We start from the raw sequence: 25,449 nt of genomic DNA on the forward strand, positions 1-25,449 counted from the left end.
CTTAAATCCAAAATTTCAACATTCTATGGCTAATCGTTTTTGAGTTACGCAAGATGTACATAGTATGTACAGATAGATGTCATGCCAATTTTGTCACAACCAAGTTCAGGCTCATGAACAATTGGCTCTAATGATGACAGATCCCTCACAACTTCATATTTCAAAGGACTTGGTTAAACAAGTTTTGAGATGAGTTTAACTAATAAAGTTTGCCACTCTTTACAAAACTTCAATTGATCACCTTCTGATGTTTCTACTTCTTTCAGATATTTAATAGTTTGAAATGAAAGAACAATTTTCTTTAATTAAAGTAAATTTTCTAAATCAGTAAGATTAACTGAAGTAAGTTTTGAAGAAGTGCATACTACTTGATTTAATTATAAAGCATTTTTAGTAGATCATTAAGATGTGAAAATAAATAAGAAGTAAGCGGATCTGGGCTCTGAAACTGACTTAAAATGGGCTTACAGTCAGATGAAATCCATTTGTAAAATGCCAATCTACATTTTAGGGATTTGTCTTTACAATGGTCAACAATGATCTATGGCTTAGAAAGAATTTTGTTTGATTGTTCAATAAATTTCTTTACATCATCCAAAATTAGAAAGACTCATTCCAAGCATTTCACAAATCTAACAGTCTAGTGCAGTATTTTAAAGGAAATTACTAGTTCCTGTGATTGAGGTAAATTCAGCACACCACACTGGGCTATCATTAAACAATAAGTAAAGATCTCTTAAAAAGAGATAAATATTCCATTTGACAGATTCAATCCCTGTTTTCATGACTCCATTAAAAACATGTAAACAGCTAACGCTTTCCTTCTTCAGGGGATTCCTTTATCAGCTGATCACTGAACATTTTTAAAACGCTTAAATTCATATTTGGTCCATCTATAGATACTTGTAATATTTTGTTTTTATCTAGAGTGGAGATACCTCCTATGAAAACATTGAGAAGATGTTGAACAGTTAGATGACTTTCCCAAAAATATATTTTATACCTTATTTGTTTCTGTATCAAAAAATCACACAAATAATCCATTTGACCTCTCTGTGCAATTTTATTTAATTCTTCATCAAAAACAAAGTATATCACATAATTAACACAAGTATGCAGCTGACTTAACAGAATGCTCTCATGGTGCAAGGCCATGATTGATGATATAAGAGCATTTAGTAGATCCAAGGTTTCATTTTGACACTATACAACTAGCAAGAAACATAATTTTAAAGTTGCACCAATATCTTCCCATGAACTTAAGGATAACTTATTTTGGAACATAAGAACCCACATAATCTCTGCCTTAGAAACATCTTCTTTATAACAAAAATAAGTAATTGTGTTCTTGTTTTGCATAAATGAAGTAGAGGATTCAAATGTATCATTTGCTGCTGAAATAGAAGATTCAGGCAACCAAATATTTGTAACATCAAATAAGGCTTCATGTTTCATTTAACATACTGAAATATCTAAATTTTGGTTTATTAACCCTAGAACTGGCAATTATCTATTGTGATTATATAATCTATTCATCCAGCAGCATTGCTAAAACAGCTTTGTTACATAACTTTTATTCTTTTTTTTTCATTCAGATCAAGTTATTTGATGGTTCATTAGTTTTAAGAAAGTAATAGAGAAATTTTTAAATATTATATAATACTTTTAACATTCACATAATTTAATTTAAAAAACATACAGATGTATTACAACTACTGTTCTCACAACTGCTGATCAAAGTTTTAGTCTGCTGAATTGAAGTACCACTGAAAGGCTTTTACCGGAGGGAAAAAACAATTTCAGTGAAGGCTTAGAATGCCTTAATTATTTCATTACGCTGCTTTCCTTTACTGTGCAAAGTCACTGCCTCTCGCCCCATATTGCCCATTCTAAAATTTTTTTTATACACATCACAAAAAGCGTGATGTGTACAACTCTATCTCTTCTTAATCAACTGAATTCTGGCTTTAAGTTTATAATTAACCACTGGTGATTAAATAGAATCTTTTGAGATGCCAGATACTTTTTAGATGACCTAAAATACAAAAAGAATTCAAGATGGTTTAAGAGAAATTCCAAGAAAAAGTTGGTAATTTTTGTTAAAATTTCACCAGTGAAAAAAATTAACTACAATTTGGAATATTCCTCCTTTAAAATAAAAATCTAACTATGGAATGTAATTAAGAACAAGGCATGCTGGCTACTTGATGCACTTTTCTACAACATGCTGGAAAATATGGTCACCACTTCCCAAGTCTAGGAAAAGTATATCAAATATATTATTCAACTTAATATATTATAACAAACGCATTATTCAACTTAATCTGGCAATAAAAATGCAATTCTCTAAAATTTTTTACAATTTTTCCTGATTTTTCTAAAACTTCCTGACTTTTCCTGCCTGCGGGAACATGTTTATATAAATTATATTATAAACTGCAAGAAGTTTTAGATGCATATTTTAATATTAAATAAAAACTACTGATTCAACAATGAAATGGAAATTGTTTAGACGTATTACAAAAATTGTTTTTATTAAGTATTATTTAAAAGGAATGTTTTAAGTAAGGGACGTTTTTGAGTAAGGGGGAGTAAGGGGAATCTGCCGCTGTTAAAATTTTGCCAGATATTTATTTCTACAGCTTTATTCTTATTTAAATTTTTTACAGCTCTGAAAATTCTGATTTTAGTATACAGTCTCTAAAACAATCAACTTCTTTTTCATGCTCTGGAACTTATCCTCTTTACTACTTTATGTATTCCTGTTATTAGCTATATTTTCTCTTTTGTATCACTGACTTTTCACCCATTTCAGTAAAATTCATTTTATACAACTTAGGCTATGAATATCTTCTTTGCATTCAAAACCAAACCAAAAACAAATTCATCACGTTAATGGAAACAACCGAATAAAAAAAAATATTGTATAATATTTAAAAGTTTCTTCTGTTACTTTCTAAAACTAATGAACCATCAAATAATATAATCTGAATGAAAGACAAAAAGAATAAATATTTAAAGCTATGTAACAAAGCTGATTTAGCAATGCTGCTGGGTGAACAATTATGTAATCACAAATAGATAATTGCCAGTTCTAGGGTTAATAAACCGAAATTTGGATATTACAGTAAGTTAAATGAAACATGAAGCCTTATTTGATGTCACAAATATTTGATTCACAGCTCATTTTAGAGCTTATTCTTTTAAGAACAATTTTAATTCATGTCCAATATCTGTTATAAAATGAAATCAGGCCACTTTTCAGCTGTTAATAATAAAACCTAATTTTGACCACTTTACATATAATATAAGTCCTACAGTTTATAATGAAATTTTTTTTTAGTTTGTTGGCAAAGTTTAATTTCTGTTTTACAGGAGTTAGGGAGTTTAATGAAAAAAAGGAATATATTGCTCTCAAGATATTTAGTAAATGTTCAAACACTATTACTCTTTTATTAATATTGAAGTCAAACAAAGGTGAGCAAAGTAAGAAATAGCCAAATGTTTGAAGCACTTCATATTTGAATCCTGAAAACAGGAATAAGAAGTTTTTAGAACCTAACTCCTAAAACTTCTAAAATTTGCAATGCACTAAAAAATATACAAGAATGTATGTTCTGAAGGAATAAAATGCATGAACTATGAGATCTCAAAGTCAATCAACTGAAAATCTGGCATTCTTGTCTTTATTAACAGGTAGTAAGTGGCCTAATTATTTTTATATGCAAATCAAACATTAATTAAGAAAAGAACTTCTTTTCTTAAAATAAGATTATATAACTTCTCAAAGTTATGTGGCTTAAAAGACTTACAGGCGTCATCTTCATTTCACATATATTTAGGAAGGTTAGTAACTTGAAAAATCAACGATTACCACTGTGATGCAATAAGTTCAATCACTTTTTAATTCAATATACTCATTACAACATGGAAGAAAATTACATAGTTCAGACAATCCAATGAATAAAATTACAAGGTACTCCCTATATCTAGAATATATACAGAACAGAAAAAATTCATTACATAAATATAACATAAAAATTATTCATAATTATATCGATATAAATATTGAAATATTATATAAATGTAAACAGGTAAAGACTAAGGTAGAAAGGTTTATGGCGATTTCAAAAAATCACAAATAAAACAATATCTATTATCCAGATCGATAAAATAATAATAAAAAGCAATAATTTATTATTTACCTTCCATAGCAATAAGTAAAAGATTGTAGGTTAGTGAACCCCACGAATTTCTCTTTTGTATATTGTTTACCCAGCTCCACTTAAATCCTAGAAAGTCATTAACAATTTGTTGACCGACTGTATCATTTAATACTTGTTGCAGGTACATTCTGAAATTAAAATTAAATTGTTTACATCAAATAAAAACAATGTAGCAAATTTACAGATAGTTAATGAATTACTATAAAGGAACTGTTAACCAAAGAAGTATTTTAGAAGGTACAATGCAAAGTAAACTTACAGAAAGAATAAAAAATAAATACTAACGCTCTAAATGTATTGTATCATGAATATCAGACCAAAAATGGTATTACAAAAAATTACAGACATTAAAATAATTTATTAAGGTAAACAGTACGCAGTGTACTTTGAAAGGTGAGGAGAGGATAGAGTTTCTTTTTTCAAGTTTCTTAAGAAATTGGATTTTCCAAATTTACAATCTAATTTCTAAAATAATGATAATATTTGTTTAACTGAAAAACAGTAACAGTAAACAACATCACTAGCAATCACATGTGCCGATCGAGAACAAAAATGTTAAAGAGACACTTAAAATGTAGAAACAAGCATAAAAAAAAATACGTAAAATAAAATAAATTCTTTTACTTTTTCAAGTCTTTCAAATCCACTTATTTTTTTGGATTATAACTAAATCGCTCACAGAATAGTTATAACAAAATTACTTAGCCGTGAAAATGAAAGTAGTAATTAAATTCTAAAATAGTACTCGTCTTATAAAAGTCATTGAGCCAGCCTTATTTCTAGTTCAATAAGCTCTGAGCTTATCTGTATCAGACATTTTTGGATAGCATGTGAAGTCCAGATCATTAAAACAATAACAATATATTTTTAAACAATTTTATCATTAAAAGAACGCTCATATTGTAAAAACTTTTTTTCAACACAGATTCTACCAATATTATGATATTTCTCAAAGGGGGGAAGGAATTAAGTTTCTGTATATCCTATTCATAAAATAATGCAGTCTATGAAAACAGCCAATCTTTTGTCATTGTTATAAAACCGACTGACAAGGAACTGCTTCAGATAAAGAAACCACTGAAAATCATTTGCTGCTAAGACTGGGCTATGAGGATTACCTGTTTGTTCCCAACTAAATGATGATATGGCTAACAGAGCAGGGACATGGGGTATGGCATCAGTAGTCAGAGCACTGAAGTCAACACAGTGCACGCGCATGTGAGTGTTCATGAAGTATTATCCATTAATACAAAATTAAGAAATTACACAATACGAGGTGTGATCAAAAAATACGGTGAATGAATTTTTATAGCGGCAACTGCCGACGCTACATCCATATGCTGTAATTTGTCCAATAGCGTTATCAACTGAGATAGGCAGGGGGGACAAGTTGTAACATGTTCAAGCTTGCCAGTCAGCTGCCAGAGCCGCTAGAGTGAGGTTGTGTTTATCGTGTCTGTCACGCAACATGGATTTTGAACAACGCATCAACATTAACTTTTGATTTAAGTTGCAAAAGAGTGCCAAAGAAGCTCACGAAATGTTAGGAATGGTGTACGGTGATAATGCGGTAACTCAGAAGACTGTGTACAAGTGGCATGACTGATTTAAAAACGGAAATGAGTCTGTTGAAGACGAGCAGCGTGCGGAACGTCCAGTAACCTCAAAACAGTTGAAAATGTGCAAAAAGTGGAAACAATGGTTCGTTCAAACAGGCGAATGACTATTCGAGAGCTATCGGAAGACCTTAACATCTCGTACGGATCCGTTCAAAGCATTTTAACTTTTAACGACGTACGAAGAAAGCGACCAGAAAAATGGACCAATGGCTTCCATCTTCACCACGACAACGCGCCGTGTCACACCTTGCTTCTCATTCGCGAGTTTTTGGCCGAAAAAAGTGTTCCTGTCTGTCCACATCCGCCATACTCATCGGATTTAGCACCATGCGACTTTTGGCTCTTCCCAAAAATTAAAACTGTGCTTAAAGGAAAACGTTTTGACACCACTGCTGACATTGAGAGGGCCACGACCGAGCAGCTGAAAACCCTTCCGAAGACGCCTTCCAGAAATGCCTCCAGTCATGGAGTCAACGTTGGGGTAAGTGCATTGCTAGCCAAGGACAGTACTTTGAAGGAGATTAAATCAAATTCTATGTAACCTTATTTCTTTTTTTAATAAAAAATTATTCACTGTATTTTTTTATCACACCTCGTACATGTGTTAAAAACAAAAATTTCTAGACACCTGAAGGAGTTAATAAAAAAGTTGAACAAGTAGTATAATTTTCAATAAAATAAAGCTGTGTAAGAAAAACCAATTAAAAAATATAGATTAAATGAACATAAAAACGTTAAAGCATGTTTGAAATGCGTTAACTAAATACGTAATTTCTTATTTAAAGCACTTTTTACATTAAAAAGCAGAACTGAATATAATAAAAAATGGTATTATTAATTATTGCTCAACTGATCTTCATCACTACGTGAAGAATAGACTGGTAATGCAATCTCCAAAAAATAAGAAATCAAAAGGTTTAAATGGTACTTTTGTATCAGTTATTAGACGTTGAAACTCAATAAAGGAGCACATCTTATACATAACACTTAAGTATTATTTTCTTAGTATTTTAGTAAGTATTTTCATTTTCTTAACCGAGTTTACTATTTACTTAAATTTATTTGTTTAAGTATATTTTCTTTTAAGATAAAAATTTCCTAGCAAAATATTCAAAAACTAAACAATTCTAGATATGGTTATATTTCTATAAAGTCTGAAATCAGTATTCTGTCACTGGTTTTTATAATCTTTGGACAAATTATAAATGACAAAAAACATAATTATTAAGGTAAACAGCAGTGTAAGGAAAATCAGCAGACTGCATTTTAGATTCTAGATAGAAATACATTTGTAAAAAAATTTATTATTTTATCTTTATTACTAAAATCATTACAAAATAAATTAGTTTAGTCTTGCAGGTGGTCTTAGGCAAGTAATAGGAAAAAGTTTATTAGATTCGAGAGCTCATTAAAAAAAAAATTTTCATCTAAAAAAAATTTAAAACTTTTTGATAAATGATTTAACATAAAAAATAATCTGGTAATTGACTTTGAAAATTACTGGCAGATGCTTATTTTATCCTGTCTCCTTCTTGTTTTTTTTTTTTTTGTTGTATACAACTTTGTTAATTGTATAATTTTCATTTATGAAGAATGCTTATAGTCTGTTATAGTACTGTCTAGGTATGATGCGTGTGGACTTGCATAAACAATCGTACCAAAAACAATACTACTGGTATTTTTCCCCTCTGTAAATGACAGATAAATAAGAAATATGCCTTTATAAAGCTTAAGATGAATTTTATCAATTGTTTTTTATATGTAAAAGTAGTATATAATCTATTTTTTATTTTATGGAAGTCATTTTCCCACTAAATCTAATTGCAAGCTCTACTTTATTTTTATTTTATTAATAATTTATAGGTATCAAAACAGAAACGGAGAGAGATAATAAAGGCAAGTTTTACTTAGTCCCAGAAAAAAAAATAATTTAAGAATATGAATCAGCAATACTTTGAACAAAATGAAAATCTTGGTAATTAATTTTTAAGGAAAACAAATGTCTGATAGATATTTATCATTGGATAGATATGCTAAATTGAAAAATTTTTAAAAAGAAAAATTGTTAGCTGAATAAAAATAAATTAAATATAGCAGTTTATCATGACATTGCTACAAAAAAAAAAAAAAAATTGCTACAAAAAAATAAGAAATTAGTTATCTCTACAAAGTTAGAGATAACTAACTCAACACAAAACTTACAAAGGATTTCTAAAATTCAGAAATTTTTCACTATCACTGATGTGTGCATGTAGGTCATTCAATAAGTTCTTAAAAGATTAAAAAAAAAAACAAATTATTTTGTGTCGATTTTTTTAATTTTTCAACAATCTCCTTTTAACTCTATACACTTTTCAAAGAGTTTCTCCAACTTTTTTCACAGACTGCTGTTGTCATGAGCCATAATAAATGTAACCTATATAATCAAACTGCATCCAACAAATTACAATTGATCTCAAAGTTTAAATATTAGAGCAGTTCCTTTGGGAGATCATGTTACGATTGGGAATTTATAATGTATGAATCTATTATTTACTTGTACTTAACATTGCTTCAAGTCGGTGACCTATAGGAACTAGTTTATAAGGATTAACCATATAAGTAATAAGGTCATGTATACAAATTTTGCATTACTCAGTTTATCAAAGTACTAATTTTTAAATAATATTTATACAGAGTTATAATAATAATTATTATAAAAGGTATATAATTTTTAGTTAAAGTATTATACTAAGTTTATCAAAGACTTCACACAACATGGAAACATGTCAGTATGTGGCTTATGCATGTTTGTATCAAACTATGTGTGATCCTAATGCATGAAATCAAATTTTAGCGGAATATTCAAGAAACTATGTTCTTACCTACCATCAGTTTTTTTTGCGATGTTCAGTGAAACTGCGAGAATATAATTTTACTTTACTTAAGTTTTTGATTTTACTTTTAAAGTTTTAATTTGTTAAATTTTTATCTAATTTTAATTTTTTATTTGTTTATACTGTCATATTGTTCAGTAATACAAATTTTTAATTTAAATAAAGTTTTTAAAATTTTTGTAAAAGCTTTTAAAGTATGATAAAATAAATTTAAATTTAATTTAAAAATTTTTAATAAAATTTAATTAGTTTATTTAATAAATTAGTTAATTTATTTTAACATAGAATATAAGTAAATAAGTGTTATGATATTATGTATTGCGAGTTTATGAGTTCTTTGAAATATATGTATAAATATAATGCAGTTGATGCAAATTAAGTTCATGAAAGCGCTTCTGCTTATGTAATGAAATAAGGCATGTCATCCTATTTCAATTATTCTGTACTTGGGTTGATGTATTAAATATAAATAACTACGAGGGCCGTTTAATAAGTCCTTAGAAAAAGATAAAAAAACAAATTATTTTGTGTAAATTTTTTTTATTTTTCAACATAATCTCCTTTTAACTCTTTACACTTTTCCAAGCATTTCCCCAACTTTTCTAAGCCATCCAAAAAGTAGGATTTCAGAAGGTTCTCAAAATAAGCATCTGTTTGGGTGAAGACCTTCTTGTTTGATGTCAACTGTTGCCCCACCAAGCCATTTTTTCAAGTTCAGGAATAAAAAAAAATCATTGGGAGCCAAATCCAGTGAATACAGTGATGTAATAATTCAAACTTTAATTCCATAATTTTGGCTATCAAAACTGTGCAGATGTGCACCCGCATTATCTTGATGGAAGAGGATCTTTTTCTTTTTCAAATGAGGATGTATTTTCTTGATTTCTTTGCTCAACTAGTGCAATAACGACGCATAATACTCTCCAGTTATTGTTTGTCCTTTTTCCAAATAATCAATGTAGATGATACCATGTGCATCCCAAAAAACCGTGACCATCACCTTGCTGACTGATTTCACAGTCTTGACTGCTACTTTGTCTCTGGAGTGTAGTAGTATATTCAAGTTTCATCCACAGTTATGTATCAATGCAGAAACTGGTAAGGATTGCAACGGAAAAGCGCCAAAACTGCCTCAGAGTCGACCACATGATTGTGTTTATTCATCTTTTGTGGATGTATGGCCACATTTAAACTCATTTACCCAATTGTAAACAGTTGCAAACACAGGGGCAGATGTGCCATGAACTTCATCCAACTCAGTCTTGATCTCTTTCAGTGTTAAGCCTTTTAAATATAAGTGTTTAATCACCACTCGAAACTTACTTTTTCCATTTTTCTAACTAAACAATAACTTGTTTCAATCGACTATGACAATGAAACCACGTGATGGATACAGCTGAAACCAACTCCACTGTAGTGAAAAATGACGCTTACTAAAGGCAAAGCATTTTCGATACTATGAGCATCATCTATTAGATTTTTAAAGGACTTATTGAACAACTCTTGTATACATAAAATAATAATTTTTTTTCAGCCTCTGCAAAGTACAGAATTAGAGAACACTCTTACCTTTAGTTTTTTATGTTCATCGAAATCTTTGCAGGCCCAAGCCCATCTTCAGTGACATTTTTTATTTTAATAAATTATTCTTTGTTTAAATTTACCCATTTATTTTTGCTTTTTACAGTTTAAAACAATTTAAAAATTTCAGAATAAATATTTGTTTAGTCAAGAGAAGGAAAAGTATTGCAATAACTATTAATTTGTCAATATCTTATTGTATGCAAACTTAAATAATTTTAATAAAAATGTTTCCATTAAATTCTGTTTGCAGATTTATAAGGCTGAATTTAAATTTCTCTCTCTCTCTCTCTCTCTCTCTCTCTCTCTCTCTCTCTCTCTCTCTCTATATATATATATATATATATAACATTTCTAATTTTTTGTTACTATTCTCATATTCAATATTTACTTTTTTGATTATTTCTAAATTTTTTGTAAATTATTTATATTATTATTTATTAAATGGTCAGCTACATTTGAGAAACCTATTTTTCTATTTTTAAATGATCTGAAATGTTCATTAAATCTGTCTTTAAAGGACCTATTCGTTTTAACCAATATATATCTCTTTTTGCAATTGTTCCATTTCATTTTATAAATACCAAAAGAATCATATATTTTTTTTACTTTTCTATTCATTTTTTAAAATGTTTTATTATGGTTATCAGGCCTAAGCAGGTTTATACTTATTATTATACACATCAATCAAGTTTTCTATAATTTTATTTGTGTATGAGTATTTTATATAAATATTTTCACTATTTTTAGTCATAGGTATTAATGTAGTAATGTTTGTGTTATTGAAAACTTCTGAATTATTTTTTGCATATATCATCATTAATGATGTACGATATATGCATTTTTATAGCTATATTTCTTATACTACTTAAAATTATAAAATTCCTGTTCATAGTTTATGTATTTTATTGCTCTATTTATCATGTTTTAAAAGTATTAATTTTTTGGGATCAAGGACGGTTCGAATTTTTGTTTATAATGATTTCATTTGAGATAAGTTTTTTATATACTACAATTATTATTTTTATTTATATTTATGTCTAAAATAATTTATTTTTCTGTTATGTTCCATATCATATGTAAATTTTAATGTTTTATGATAAAAATTTAATTTATTTAAAATTATTTCATGTTCTTATAACTGGTTCATGCATAACTAAAATATCATCTACATATCTGACCCATAATAATTTTATGTACGTGATTTATGCCGTAGACTATTCTTTCAAATTCCTGTAGATAAATTTCAGACATTACAGCAGATAAGGGAAATTCCACGGGTAAAACATTTTCTTGTGTATAACAGGTTCCATTAAATTCAAAATAATTCTGTTTACATATATTTCTAATTATTGTTATAATATTAATTACAAATGTTTGGTGTTCACCTGTTTTTATTAATTTGTTTTTTATTATTGAAATTGTATAATCAATGGGAATACTTGGGTCATATTAGTTTTACTGAAGCTAATCATTTTAGTTTTATTATTAATTTTGGTAATTATATAACTTGGGCAGTTTTGAAATTTATTAATAGTCTCATATGGATACCTCCTTTATGTAATTTTAGGAGACCTATGAGTTTTGGGGCATACGATTTATATGGATATAATGTGCAATGATATTTTAATTTTTTATTATTATAATTAAATATTTCTTTATATTTAACTGAGATTCTTTTGTAATGCTTAAAACATTATTACATTATATTCTGAATCTATTATTGTGCTTTTTATAATTTTATCTCTATTATTATTTGTTAAGTTAAATTTAAATAAATTTGCAATTATTAATTTTTCTTCCTCTTGGAAAACTAATCAGCTGATTTTCTGTATATTATCAACATTTGTAGAAATTACACTATCTTTATTTATCTCGTTGTTTGTTATTTGATTTATATTATAAATGTTATCTGTTCTATATATTGTATTTTTCTTACACTTTTCAGTTCTATCAAATCATGTATTTTTCGTGACTTGTTTTTATTATTTCTTTTTTATATATATTTAGTGTTAATTTTTATAAAATCATATGTATAATTGAACATAATTGGTTTACCCAAAATTTTTAATAAATTTAAATGCATACTGTATAATTCAACGTTTATGCAATTCCTCTTGTAATAAGCATATTTTATCTCCTGCTTTATTCTGACATTTTTAGCATATGCTTTAGTTTTGTTTATGATTTTATTATACTGAAAGCCCTTAATTATTATTTTTGCTTACTTGGATATTAATTTAATTTTAATCATTTTTTATTGAATTAATAACTATATAATTTACTGTGTAAATTGTAAAATTTATTTAAAGGACAACTTTGCTCGGTTGGCATTTATTAAGTTATTTGATTAAATTTTTTAGTCCATTCCCCCCCCCCCTCTGTTCATTAAATAACTGTATAATATAATAATAATTTTTCAGCCTCTGCAAAATACAGATATAGAGAACATTCTTACCTTTACTTTTTTATGTTCATCAAAACATTTTCAAGCCCAAGCCCATCTCCAGTGATTTTTTTATTTAAAAAAATTCTTGTTTGTTTACATTTACATAATGATATTAGCTTTTTACATTTTATTTTGTAAAAATTGTTGCTAATAAAATTTAAAAACATTTAAAAAATTCATAACAAATATTTGTTTGATCAAGAGAATGAAAAAGTATTGCAATAACTATTAATTTATCAATATCTTGTCATTGTATGCCAACTTAAATAATTTTAATAAGAACTCGCAAGTCTTCCAAAATTACATACAGAAGGTATCTGCCTATGAGACCAGTAATCAATTTCAAAACGGCTCCAAATTATATAATTACCAAAATTATTGATAAAGTAATTAAATCAAAGATTAATTTAGAATATAACTATAATATAAAAAACTGGCATGAATTGATTGGTAAATTAAATAAATTAAAAATTAATAATAAAACTAAAATTATTAGCTTTGATATAACTAATATGTACCCAAGCATTCCCATTGATTACCACAATTTCAATAATAAAAAACAAATTAATAAAAAACAGGTGAACACCAAAAATTTAATAAATAATATTATAACAGTAATTAGAAGTATACATAAACAGAATTTTATCCACAGGATTTTCCTTGTCTGCTGTATTTCCCTTATCTGCTATAATGTCAGAAATTTATCTGCAGGAATTTGCAGGAAGTAGAATAGTCTATAACATAAATCATTTACATAAAATTTTATTATGAGTCAGATATATAGATGATATTTTAGATATATATGAACCGATTATAAATAAATAACAAACATGAAATAATTTTAAATAAATTAAATTCCAATCATAAAACATTAAAATTTACATATGACATGGAACATAACAGAAAAGTAAATTATTTATCAGTAAATATTAAAATAAATAAAAACAATCAAGTAATAACTATGTTACTATAAAATCCTACTTCAAATGAATCATTATAAACAAAAATTCTAACCATCCTTGTTTCCAAACAAATCAATATTTTTAAAAACACGATTAATAGAATAATAAAACACATAAACAATAAACAGTAATTGTATAATGAGATAAATAGTCTAAAAAACATAGGTATAAAAAATGGATATCGTACATCATTGATAATATATACAAAAAATATAATTATATATTTGTATATATATATATATATATATATATAATGTTATATTATAACATTAAAATTAATGTTACACAAATAAAATTACAGAAAACTTGATTGATGCATATAATAAAATATTTAAAATATCACAAAAAAGGTAAAAAATAAATATGATTCTTCGGTATTTATAAAATATCACTAAAGATGAGCATGGGCATGAAAACATTATGATAAACACAAAACAGTAAAGATAAGAGTGTTTTCTAATTCTGTACTCTGCGGAGGCTGGAAAAAAAAAAATATATATAAAGTAAGATGAAGTGATAACAATGAAATATGAGCAATATTCTCATAAAACAACAAAATTTAAATTTATTATATTATTAAAGACATAAGAACATAAAGACAAATAAAACATTAGGGCTAAAATAATGCAAAACTTTTCACCAGATAGAATAAATAACTGTATAGAAAAAAATCATTCATATGATCAAAAACATTTTCAATTTATAATACATTATTCTGTTGAATTTTCATAAAATTGGATTAGTTTATACAAGGTATCCAAAATTCAACACCAGCTGCGTAGTAAAAAAAAACATTACTAATACAATTAAACACTTAGAAACTTATCAAAGTGCAATAACAATATTTGTGAATTCACTGGAGAACTGTCACCAACCAGTCATTAAACCTCCCATTAGCTCCTAATCAGTTTTAAAACATTGGGTAGATACCCACTTAGTTAAAAGAGATGGTACAATCACTCAGTGTTGCTGAGTGATGCAGACTGCTCAAGCAAAATCTTTATGAAACATCATCATTCATATCATATAAAACGTTAAAAGTTTAATATCACAATAAGTTTTCTTATATCATTCAGAGATAAAATTTCAATATTATTTGATCGATCAAATTTTGAAATGCAAATAGTTTATCTTTTGAAAGGGAAAGAGACATTTATTTTTTTATATAAAAGTGTATTTACTAGATTTTATAAAAAAAATAATAAAAACTCTCACTAACCTTTCATCACCCTTTTTCCACTCCTTTAACCTTCTAACAAATTCTGACATTTTCATGCTGACTTTCCTTGTTGGTGTAAATTCTGCTTTAATATCTGGAGATGCTTTTGAGTCATCGTAAAATTTGAATTTGTGATTACGGGAATAAATTACTGTGCAATTGTCATTACCCATATTTTCATTAAAATAATCCAAGTCCCATTTCTCAGCTGTTTCAACTAATCGAGAACCAGTTATTACTACAGGTTGCTATATAAAAAAATAAATAAATATATAAAATAGAATAAAAGCATATTAGTTACTCACAAGAATAAAAAAAATATACCAATCGCACAATATATCTGTAATACATTTTATAATAATTTTGTAGTTATCTTTTTTTAACTAATTAAAACACTGTTGTAGCAGTAACTTGTTCTTGAAGAATAGACATTTCACTCTGGTATTTAAAATTCTCATTTGTATAGGATATTAAAACCCAGCAATTCAAAGTTGCTGTAGTGGAAGGGAAATAATATTTAGTTTAACATCGTGACTGAAAAAAAATCAAATAAAAAAATCATCTCGTTGCATGTGCTCATATTCACCTCAGTGAATCGTGTTAAAGAAATGAAAACTATTACTGTAAAACATAAGATAATCTAAATCACTGCCTCAATCCCTGGTACCTACAAACAGGCAGGCTTCCACGCATTCAGGTGTGCATATGCCCTTAAAAAAAAAAGAGTTCTGCAGGACACAACATGACAAAAAACCATAAATACAGATTTAAAGATGTTATACATATTCCTGGCTAATGAAAGATTTCAGCTCTTCTAATAAAAAGAAGCCCTTTTGCAATTTTTGGAACCCAAATTAAGGAGTGAAGTTGGTGGTTTCTTATGTAATATGAGCTGAGATATAGGATAAAACAGGTTCCAGAACTGTAATTCCAGTAGTTTTTAAGATAACTGTCATAAAATACAAAATTCCATGTCGAAAAACAAAGTCTTTTTTTTTAGGTTTGTAGTACAATAACTTTCAAATGACTAATAAATGTGGTAAATCTAGTAACGAAACTTGTAGAGAATTTAATTTTGAGAAATTCTAAATTAAATAACTTTATTGTTACAAATTCTGCCACATAAGTAAATAACTTTTAGAGGTCAATTTTTTATTAAAGCAAAACAGACAGAAAATCATATTATTCTTTCTGTATCTGATAAAACATTATTCTTAATACAGCAAAACAAAAAAGAAAATACATTATATGGTAATAGAATAACAAATTTCAGTTACAGTAACTGTTCAAAATTCCCCCCTAAACAATATATACAACACTACCTGAGGTATAATATTTCCAGTGGATTACCATATCATCTCAAGATCATTTCATAAAAATTTAATAGCATTTCATATTTTAATGAATAACTCTTCTTTCCTATTAACTTTTGTCTTCGTTACTATTAACTTTCAATCTACTTTGTAAAGGTACATCCTCCAGAAAAACCAGAATATTATTTTTCAGGAAATGAATCTACGCATTTCCCGTAAGATTTTCATTGAAAACAAATTTTTCCAGAATTTTGTCTTAAATAATGCCACACCAAACATTAATACGAAATCTACCTTGGAAACTAGTTTCTACAGTACCACGTGGATTGTCTTCCCTCCATAAATGACTATATTTAAGAACTAAAATAAATGAACTTTGTAAATAAAATTGGATTTACCTTAGCGTTGTCTAGAAGCCAATGACAGAAGTTTAACTGCTGGAGGTAATTTGTTGATGGCAAATTTTAAACCTTCTGCGGGCAGAAAAGATAAAGATTTTCCTTGTTTAGGATGGGCCACAGTTTTTTTATGACAAATCAGTGCGACATGAAATTCACTTTGTACTAATGCCTGGGCTATGATGAATATGCTAAATTACACATCATTGACACAATGATTTACTAGGCATTCAACAGAAAACGAACATAGTGGAAATTACCCTTTCGTTCGTAAATGCTGGTACATCAAAGAAGTTTTCATATTTGAAATCCATCTTCCAGGAAACCTCTCCTGATATTCATGCCAAACAGCTTCAGAATTTCCATTACAAGATTCATAAACAAAAATTATGAATGGCATAATCCTCATTAGAAAATTGTAACAGCATTTTTATGCTACGATATAACACTACAACCAATTCAAATAAAGTACATGATTTTCATTGTTGACCAGCTGTTAGTACTGCCAACCTATACAATAACATCTTTTTAAAAATTTCTTAAGTAACATACATTTTAATTTAGTTTTTCCTGTAATTATTTCATTTTACCCGTGAAATTGAATATACACTAATAAAATACTGTTTTATAAGATTTGTATTTCTTTTAAAATTATTTTCAGTAATTAGTGTTTATTTTTATTAGGTACAGAAAGAATAATATGATTTTCTGTTTATTTTTTGTCTGTTTTGCTTCAATAAAAACTGATTTTTAAAAGTTTTTATTTTTTTATTATTCACTGTATTTACATTCATTTTCTTAGAATTTAATTCTCTACAAGTTTTATTACTAAATCTTCCTTCTACTTTACTAATCATTTAACAAAGCTATTGTATAACAAACCTAAAAAAACGTTTGTTTTACGGCACAGAATTTTGTTTTGCATGAGTTATCTTAAAAACTGCTTGAGTTATGGACTGTGACCTGTTTTATCCTATTTTCCAGCTCAAATAACATAAGAAACCATCAACTTCACTCCTTAATTTGGGTCCCAAAAATTACCGTTGGGCTTCTTTTTATTAGAAGAGCTGAAATCCAGGCAAAATCTTTCACTAGCCATAACTTGAAAACAAAGCGTCTCCAAACCTATGTTTAAATAAATTTTTTTCATTATTTTCATCAGTAGAACATGTCCTCAAAAGTTTAAAAGTTTCTCAGTTTCTTCATGGGACACCTGTGTGTGTGTGTGTTTAAAACATACACACACATCATTGAAAAAGGTTGTAGCAATTTAAAAAATATCAAACCTCAGAACCTATTATAGATAATCAAACAAACATTATAATATTTCAATATGAGCTCCGTAGGGTTCTCTTTAAACATCCAGTCAACAATTGCCTTCTGCCCAGGTCCGTTGAATCATCACAGCCATAACTGTGGTAGTAGAAGCGGGGATCTGTTGTCTTAAATGTTGTACATCCCTGATTTTGTCACTGTAAACAATGTTTTTAACATATTCCCATGGAAAAAACATCTAGGTGTGTTGAATCTGACCTTCACAGAGACCAAAGACAGGACTGGCCCTACCAATTCAACAATTAGGGAATCTTTCATTGAAAGTACGTTGAACACCTAGGCAAAAGTGTAGGGTGCACCTTCTTGTTGAAACCTAAAATCATTTTTATTGTAACATTAAGTACAGCAACATTACTTTGTTGGTCAATTTGTTTGACTTGCAGGAAAACGTACAGTTGTAGCATTTTAGATAAACAGTTCCTGTAACAGTAAACTCATGAAAAAAGAATGGGCCAATCACATGACTGGACATCAAACTGCAACAAACATTTACTTTTGGGGAATCTCTGACATACTTAATAATTTCACTGGGTTGTTGAGATCCCCATATCTTACAATTATGCTGGTTGACACAACCACTGATGTGAAAAGACTGCTTCATCCATAAACATAACAAGTTTTAAAAATGTTTTGTCATCATCAATGTTATTAAGCATTTTACTTACACATTCAACATCTTTAGGGCAATCATAGGTTTAAAGCATGTAAAAAAAACTATGAGCTGGTGAATTAAAAAAAAAAAATACTTGTTTAATTATTAGAGATTATTTTAAATTGTTGCAACCTTTTTTGATGACTGTACACGTACACACACACATCATCTAGAATGTGATGTGTTATATATTTTGAGTTATTCAAGTGCATCTAGTATATCTTCTGTTGTTTCTATCTCAATAAGATGCTTTATAACAGAAGAATCAATGGTGAAATTAATATACTTGACCCCACCATTATATCGTGAATTGTTCTCTCTGTTTGCCCAACAAACTACTGTAGTTTTGATGCTTTTTAATTGTAGTGAGATATGCTGGTTTTGTTAAATCAGTGTGTATCCCCTTACACCAAATTACAGGATAAAAATTCTGAGTAACAGATTTCTACACAAAAGGGAACATCCCAGCTAAGTTTCATGTTTCAGCTCATCCAGCTTTGGACACCCATTTAAAATCAGAATAATTTTTACTAAAAATTTTCGTAAATAACTATAACAAAATTTTATTTTACTACTAATTAGGGACAAGCAGTGCAGGGAAGATTTTCTCCTTTAAATATATTTTACTTTGCATAATATGTATTCAATCTGGACATCTTTAGGTAAAACATACGACAACTAATCATATTGATTTTGGAAATCATTTATGTACATAAAATGGTTTTATCATTAAAGTAAACAGTAATCATAGATATGCTCACTTTAAATTTAATAAACCTAGTATTACCCTCTTTGGTGCTGTCAAGTTTAGTTTTTTAATATTTAATTCAAAGAAAAAAAAAATATCTTGTTTTGAAATTCAGACATCAATCCTCCTGTAACAGCATGATAGCATTCAGAACTTCCAGGGGTAGTTTCTTAACAAGCTAGATTTAGAGCAAGATCAAGCTCAGACTCTGGTAATACTTAACACTGAAATAAGTTGTATTTTTATCAATTTAAAAACTATTCTAAAAATTAATAGTTCTATAATAATACTAAACAGCAACTTTGAAGAAGTTTACTCATGGCTTCTTCAAACAGTTGTGAAGAATTTAAATGAATTTCATCTGAAGGCATTAAAAAAAAAGAAAAAACCTTCAGTAAGTTTAGTAAAATTACAAATTTTTAAAAATATTTATACAGATTCAGTTTTTTATCAGCTATAATATCAGTTATATATTGCTTATAAAAACAATTTTTTTCTTTTTACAATATTCATATGATTTATTGTCAGGCACTTATACAAAATTTGAAAATAATTTTATAAATAACACTTCCATATGAAATATGTAGCAAACATAATGCAAAAAAAGTTAATTGCAGTAATAGATCTGTAAATAAAAAATTAATAAAAACTATTTAAAAAACAATAAATAAAATCTAAACAAAGATACATATTTTAATTTGTGAACAATCATGTTCAAAAGGTGGGGAGATTAATAATTAAAATAATAAAACAATAATTAAAAAAAAAATTAAATAAAAAATAAGTAAAAAGTGTTTATAAAACTGATATAACAAGCACTAAAAGCCTGTGCTTTAAAATACCTTAATAAAATATACTAAGCTTATCATTATTAAATATTTATTATGCTTTTGTAACGGAATGTGCAATAAAATATAATTTCTTAGCTTCCTTAAAAAGGCAGGAAGAGTTTTCAAGATAGAAAAACAGGCTGTCAAATCATTGTTTGATTCTCATCTAACTTATCTGCGTTATTTCTTGTGTTGTGTTATATTAATGAATGCGAATCTCTGTACAAAGAATAGTCTCATTCTAAAAGAATAACAAATATATCAACCTCTATCAAACCAGACTGCGTAACTGTTCATATAATTCAATAAAAACTTAAGCTAATGAGAGTGAGCCTTATTAAGTTTCCACTGCCATTTTTATTACATTATAAGCCTAAAAAAAACTTTTCCATAGATTTATTTAAAATATACTTAAAAAGTTCTCTTTTACAAAAGATTACAGTGTGGATAAACTTTTAAGAAAAATAAAAAAATAACACTGAATTTTCTATATCCTGTTCCAACATGTATATAAATAAATATGTGATCAAATAACATTCATTATGAAATGTTGCACAATCTTGTTGAAAACATGATGAGCTTAAGTCAGCATGTTGTCTTGAGAAAATCATCCAGCATGGTTACGTAATGATTAGATATTACAGTTACTGCTCACCCATTAGTCTTGAAGATAAGTGTGGTTCACAAATTCAATTAACTCATTTACACCAGCTGATAATCTCACTACACAAAGGAAATTGATGCAGGAAATATGTGTTTTCAGTATCTGAAATTCTGTTTATTTACCCAAGATGAAAACGGGTTCATCTGATATTAAGTAGATTTAGTTTAAATAAACTAAAAGCAATGGTAAATATGAAAAGTCTAATGTATTATTAAGGCTGAACAGCTCTGATTCGCTCCCATTATTATCTATCTTCTTTTTAAAAATAAAAAAAACTTCACTGCACTATATTTAGTGTTCAACATAGAAAATGAGTAGCAACATTTTTATGGAACATATATTATAATAATTAATCTAGCCTAGTTTCAATCACATGAAATTATGCTGCTAAAATTTCTCTTTGGAGCAATTATATGCCTATTTTGATAATATTCTACTAGATTAGTAAGTAGTAGTATTAAGTGACAGTTTTGAAGAAGAAAACTACGATCCCCTTTAGCATGCTTGAAAAATATATTTCAGATCTAACATATGATTGTATATTGTACACTGGTCAAGAACAAAGATTGTGATTGTTATGTACTATGAGTAGATTTTGCATGCTGTGGTTATTATCCTTGAATGATATCTTTTTTCTGTGAGGTGAACAAGTGAATGATTTTTTTGAGTGCAATAGTTATACACATTCCTTGAATCTATAGTTGAATTTGCATCCGGTCTATCTATCCAATATATTTACTACAGTTTATTTGTGTACTAGTGCATTAATGTATTTTTAAGGACGTATGATTTTTTTATATTATTTCATGGATTTTATTTGTAGTTTTGAAAATTACTCAGTAACCTTTAATGTACATGCTACAACTTCGTAAGAAGGGTGATGCATATTTGACTATGTAGTTTTTAACAATTTTTTTTTCTTTACACAAAATTGTAACTAGCTATTAAACTATAACACATTTTATTTTGTAAAAAGTTCAGGGTAGTTGTTAATTAAGAGTAATACATTTGACAAAATATGTTTATTTATGGTTTGTAAGGAGATTTAGATACGTTGTGGATAAGAGTGTGAGGTTTGGTAAATTTTTAAAAAAGTTTGTTGTCTACTTCGGTGCTAGGTCATGGAAGTATGTTTATCAGACTAAGTTAATAAAAACACAATTAACAACTTACATTTAAGGCAGAAAATGCCTTAAAACAAATTCAGCTCCTATTACTGCCTCTACATTAAAAGCATAACTCTTAAAAAACACACTTGCTTATTAGACCTATCATTAATGACATTGTAGCCATGCACAAACTAGCCAAAACAAATGAAAGAAATATTTGGTCATAACAAATGACGAAAGCTAATTCATGAATTGTATAATAATCTCAATTAATAATAATAAGAGAAATTTTGTAAATTAGTTTATTAATGTTAATTTTATATTTTTCAGTTATCATAGTTATATGTTACTGTATATTGTAAAAACATTCTTTTTTGTATATGTATTATGAAATAAAGAATTATTATTATTATTATTCTGTACAACATAAAAAACTTCTATGAGCTTCCTCTTTGCAACATTTAAGCAGAAATTTTTCTGCAACATAAAGAACCAACACACATCTCGTCAATCAATCAAATGCTTACAGAATAATATACAATCATGTATATGTTCATGATAATGTACTGTTGTAACAAGGCAACCTACGACATTGAAACTATCAACATAAACAAAATATACTATAAATTAATAAGTTTTATTGCTGAATATGAATTCAATAAAAAAAATAATTTTCTTCACCTCACTAACTCAACAGAAATTAATAAAATATACTTCCAAAATATACAGAAAATTAATAATGACGAGCATTTTTGTTCATGAAACCTAAAACTATCCAATCTCACTTAGAACATCTGCTTTTAAACTTATGGTCCATATACTACTCACTACACCTGTATCAAAAAACACAGAGATGAACTTAAAACTATGAAATTTTTAACACAGAATAATTTTTAACACAAAATAAATGAAACACAAAAGTAACATCACAGTACAGTATGTAAAGAAAAATTTTAAAAATCTGAATTTAATTTGGTTGAGAACAGGCAAAAACATAACACACAGAGCATATTGCCCCTGTAATATATAAACTACTGTTCTGACCACGTAAAGTTCTACATTGGTTAACACATTTCAAAACACAAATCTGACAATCTTTATTCTACTATACATACACAAAAATGACCCCCACCTTAACATAATTGAACATTATGAATATATTAACATATAACAATGGTACAACTTACTAATTAACAAATACTATTCAAATCCATTTTCTAAGCCATTCCAAATATATATCTACCTAAATCAAATTATTAACATCTGATTGATGCCATGATTTTTATTAAAATATCAGAGGCTGAAAATGACTGCAAGAGGAACTTAAAATGTAGAGAAAATTGTTAGTTTTTTAAGACATTATATATATTAAATTTTGTTCAGTCGGTCATTTTAAAATTTATAATTTTAAATAATATAGATCTCTATATAGCTTTTTCACAAGTGCTGCCAGCCTGATATAAATGCCCTTTGTAACTGACAAAGGTAATGAACTCAAAATAATGGAGAAAATATTACAGTCAATGGTCTTCATTTACAAAAGTCAATACTTCTGTGCTGAAGAAGTAGTGTTATATAATTATGTTATAAGTTTTATATAATTTGTATATTTAATATTAATTAGATGAGGTTAGTGAGCGAATTGAGCATTAGCTTATGTAATGTAACAATTCTGTGTACTTAACTTTTTACAATATAAATATAACCTCCTAACACTTACTAGCCGCATCTAATTTTTTTTTTTAGCCTTCTGGACCACGTTAGGTATTACTTCAGAGGATGGGATAAAATGATAATTTTTTGTAGCGTGTGAAAACGCCATGTCTGACAAGAGATTCAAACCTCAGACCTCTGGATGAAAGGCTGATGATGCTCTGTGGAGGCTAGCAATTAACATTAAATACACACCTTATTAGTAGCAAAAGTGATACTTAAACTAAATACAATAAATAACATACAATATACCAACAGATAAGAGCAAAAACCGAGAGGCCCCTGTTAACACAAGTACCCAAAAATTATTTTACATAAAAAAAGAAATAATTAAATATACATTAATAACCAAAGCATTACAGTAATATACATCAACCAATATTCCCAAGAATTGATGGCAATTTAAAAAAGATGTTTGTTATGCTGACTAAAACTACAATGAAAACTCAGAAGAATCATAGCAAAATTCACAACACTCTCACCCTAACAGCAGGTAAATTAACAAGCAGACAGTAATACCTAACATTGAACAAACTTGATGCAAATTCATCTACGGATTACAATAACTTAGACACATCAAAATCAGAATTACAAACAGGACCTACAAAGATATTATTAACTTTAACATGCATATTTCACACAAAGTACAATAAAGACATAATTTAAATAAAAACACGTATGAAATTTTAAAGCATATAAAATTGTCAAAAACAATAAATATTAAACTTAAACACAACATAAGTCATAACAGTATTCATATTAAAATTACCAAAACAATTCTAACCCAATCATCAATAGTAACATTACAATTCAACCAACAATGTGGAGCCTAAAAAAAGGTATAGGTATAATTTCCCCAAAAAAAATTTTAAAAAACCACAAATAAACGTATTTTGACAGCAAATAAATTTTAAAAAAAGTGTTGTTATATCCACCACGATGATCAACAAACCGCAATATTGTTTACTAAATAAACAACCTTAAAATCTACAAAAACAAAACATTATGAGTTACTTGTGAAACAAGACAGATCAAGTCTATACAGTATCTATATATCCCATCAATTAACATTTATCAATTAAAACTATGTAATCTTTAAAAGATACAAACTAACAACAAGCAAACAACTGTTTTTGTGCGTTTAATTATCATAAGAGTATTACTAATTTTCTAAGTGATTAACATCACTTACATTCGCTGCTATCATCTCATCCACTCTAGGATCATCATAAGGTAATCTCGGAATTTTTTTTAATATAAAATCATATTTCCTTAATTGACTTTCGTCCCAAACTCTTTGATCCACCATATTTCCCTACTTCTTTATCACTACCTCTTGGGCTACGTGCAATAATGGACAAAAAAAATTCATCCTCATCGAAAAGAGATATAAAAACTAACGTAAAAACAGCAAGAGAACGAATTAGATTTAAAGTTACACTTTTAGAAGTGATATAAAGGTGTAAGTTTTTTTAGTAATCTTTTTTTAATATAATTAATCATTTATTTCTTTAAATGGATAATAAAATGGTGCAAAGCAATTATTATAGTCGATAAATACAATATGGATAAATCCATAATAGTGCATACATACTTATAGGAATATGAAAACCATATTTGCGTAAAATGATAATAGCATTTTTAAAAGTTGTTTTAAGTTTAAAAATGCAAAAGGTTATTTCCGAAATTACTAGTGTAGGGTATTATTAAAGGTAAAATTACCGGTAAATTTACGCCAATGTGAACTATCGATAT

At 27.6% G+C, this 25,449-nt stretch overlaps 1 protein-coding gene across 1 annotated transcript in view; it reads right to left on the reverse strand.

Moving 5' to 3' along the window:
- LOC142321090 (hypoxia-inducible factor 1-alpha inhibitor-like) overlaps positions 1 to 25,021 on the reverse strand; it is a 41,524-nt gene extending 16,503 nt beyond the window's left edge. Inside the window, exons 1-3 of the mRNA XM_075359092.1 lie at positions 24,887 to 25,021; positions 14,933 to 15,180; positions 4,206 to 4,354 (exon numbers count right to left, since the gene is read on the reverse strand). Of these exons, the coding sequence (XP_075215207.1) occupies positions 4,206 to 4,354; positions 14,933 to 15,180; positions 24,887 to 25,003 (514 nt within the window). The 5' untranslated portion in view covers positions 25,004 to 25,021. The remainder of the gene's footprint in view (positions 1 to 4,205; positions 4,355 to 14,932; positions 15,181 to 24,886) is intronic.
- Between the last annotated feature and the right edge of the window lie 428 nt (positions 25,022 to 25,449).

Source organism: Lycorma delicatula, chromosome 3 (genome assembly GCF_047948215.1).
Source record: "Lycorma delicatula isolate Av1 chromosome 3, ASM4794821v1, whole genome shotgun sequence".
In the NCBI taxonomy this organism is placed as follows: Eukaryota; Metazoa; Arthropoda; class Insecta; order Hemiptera; family Fulgoridae; genus Lycorma; species Lycorma delicatula.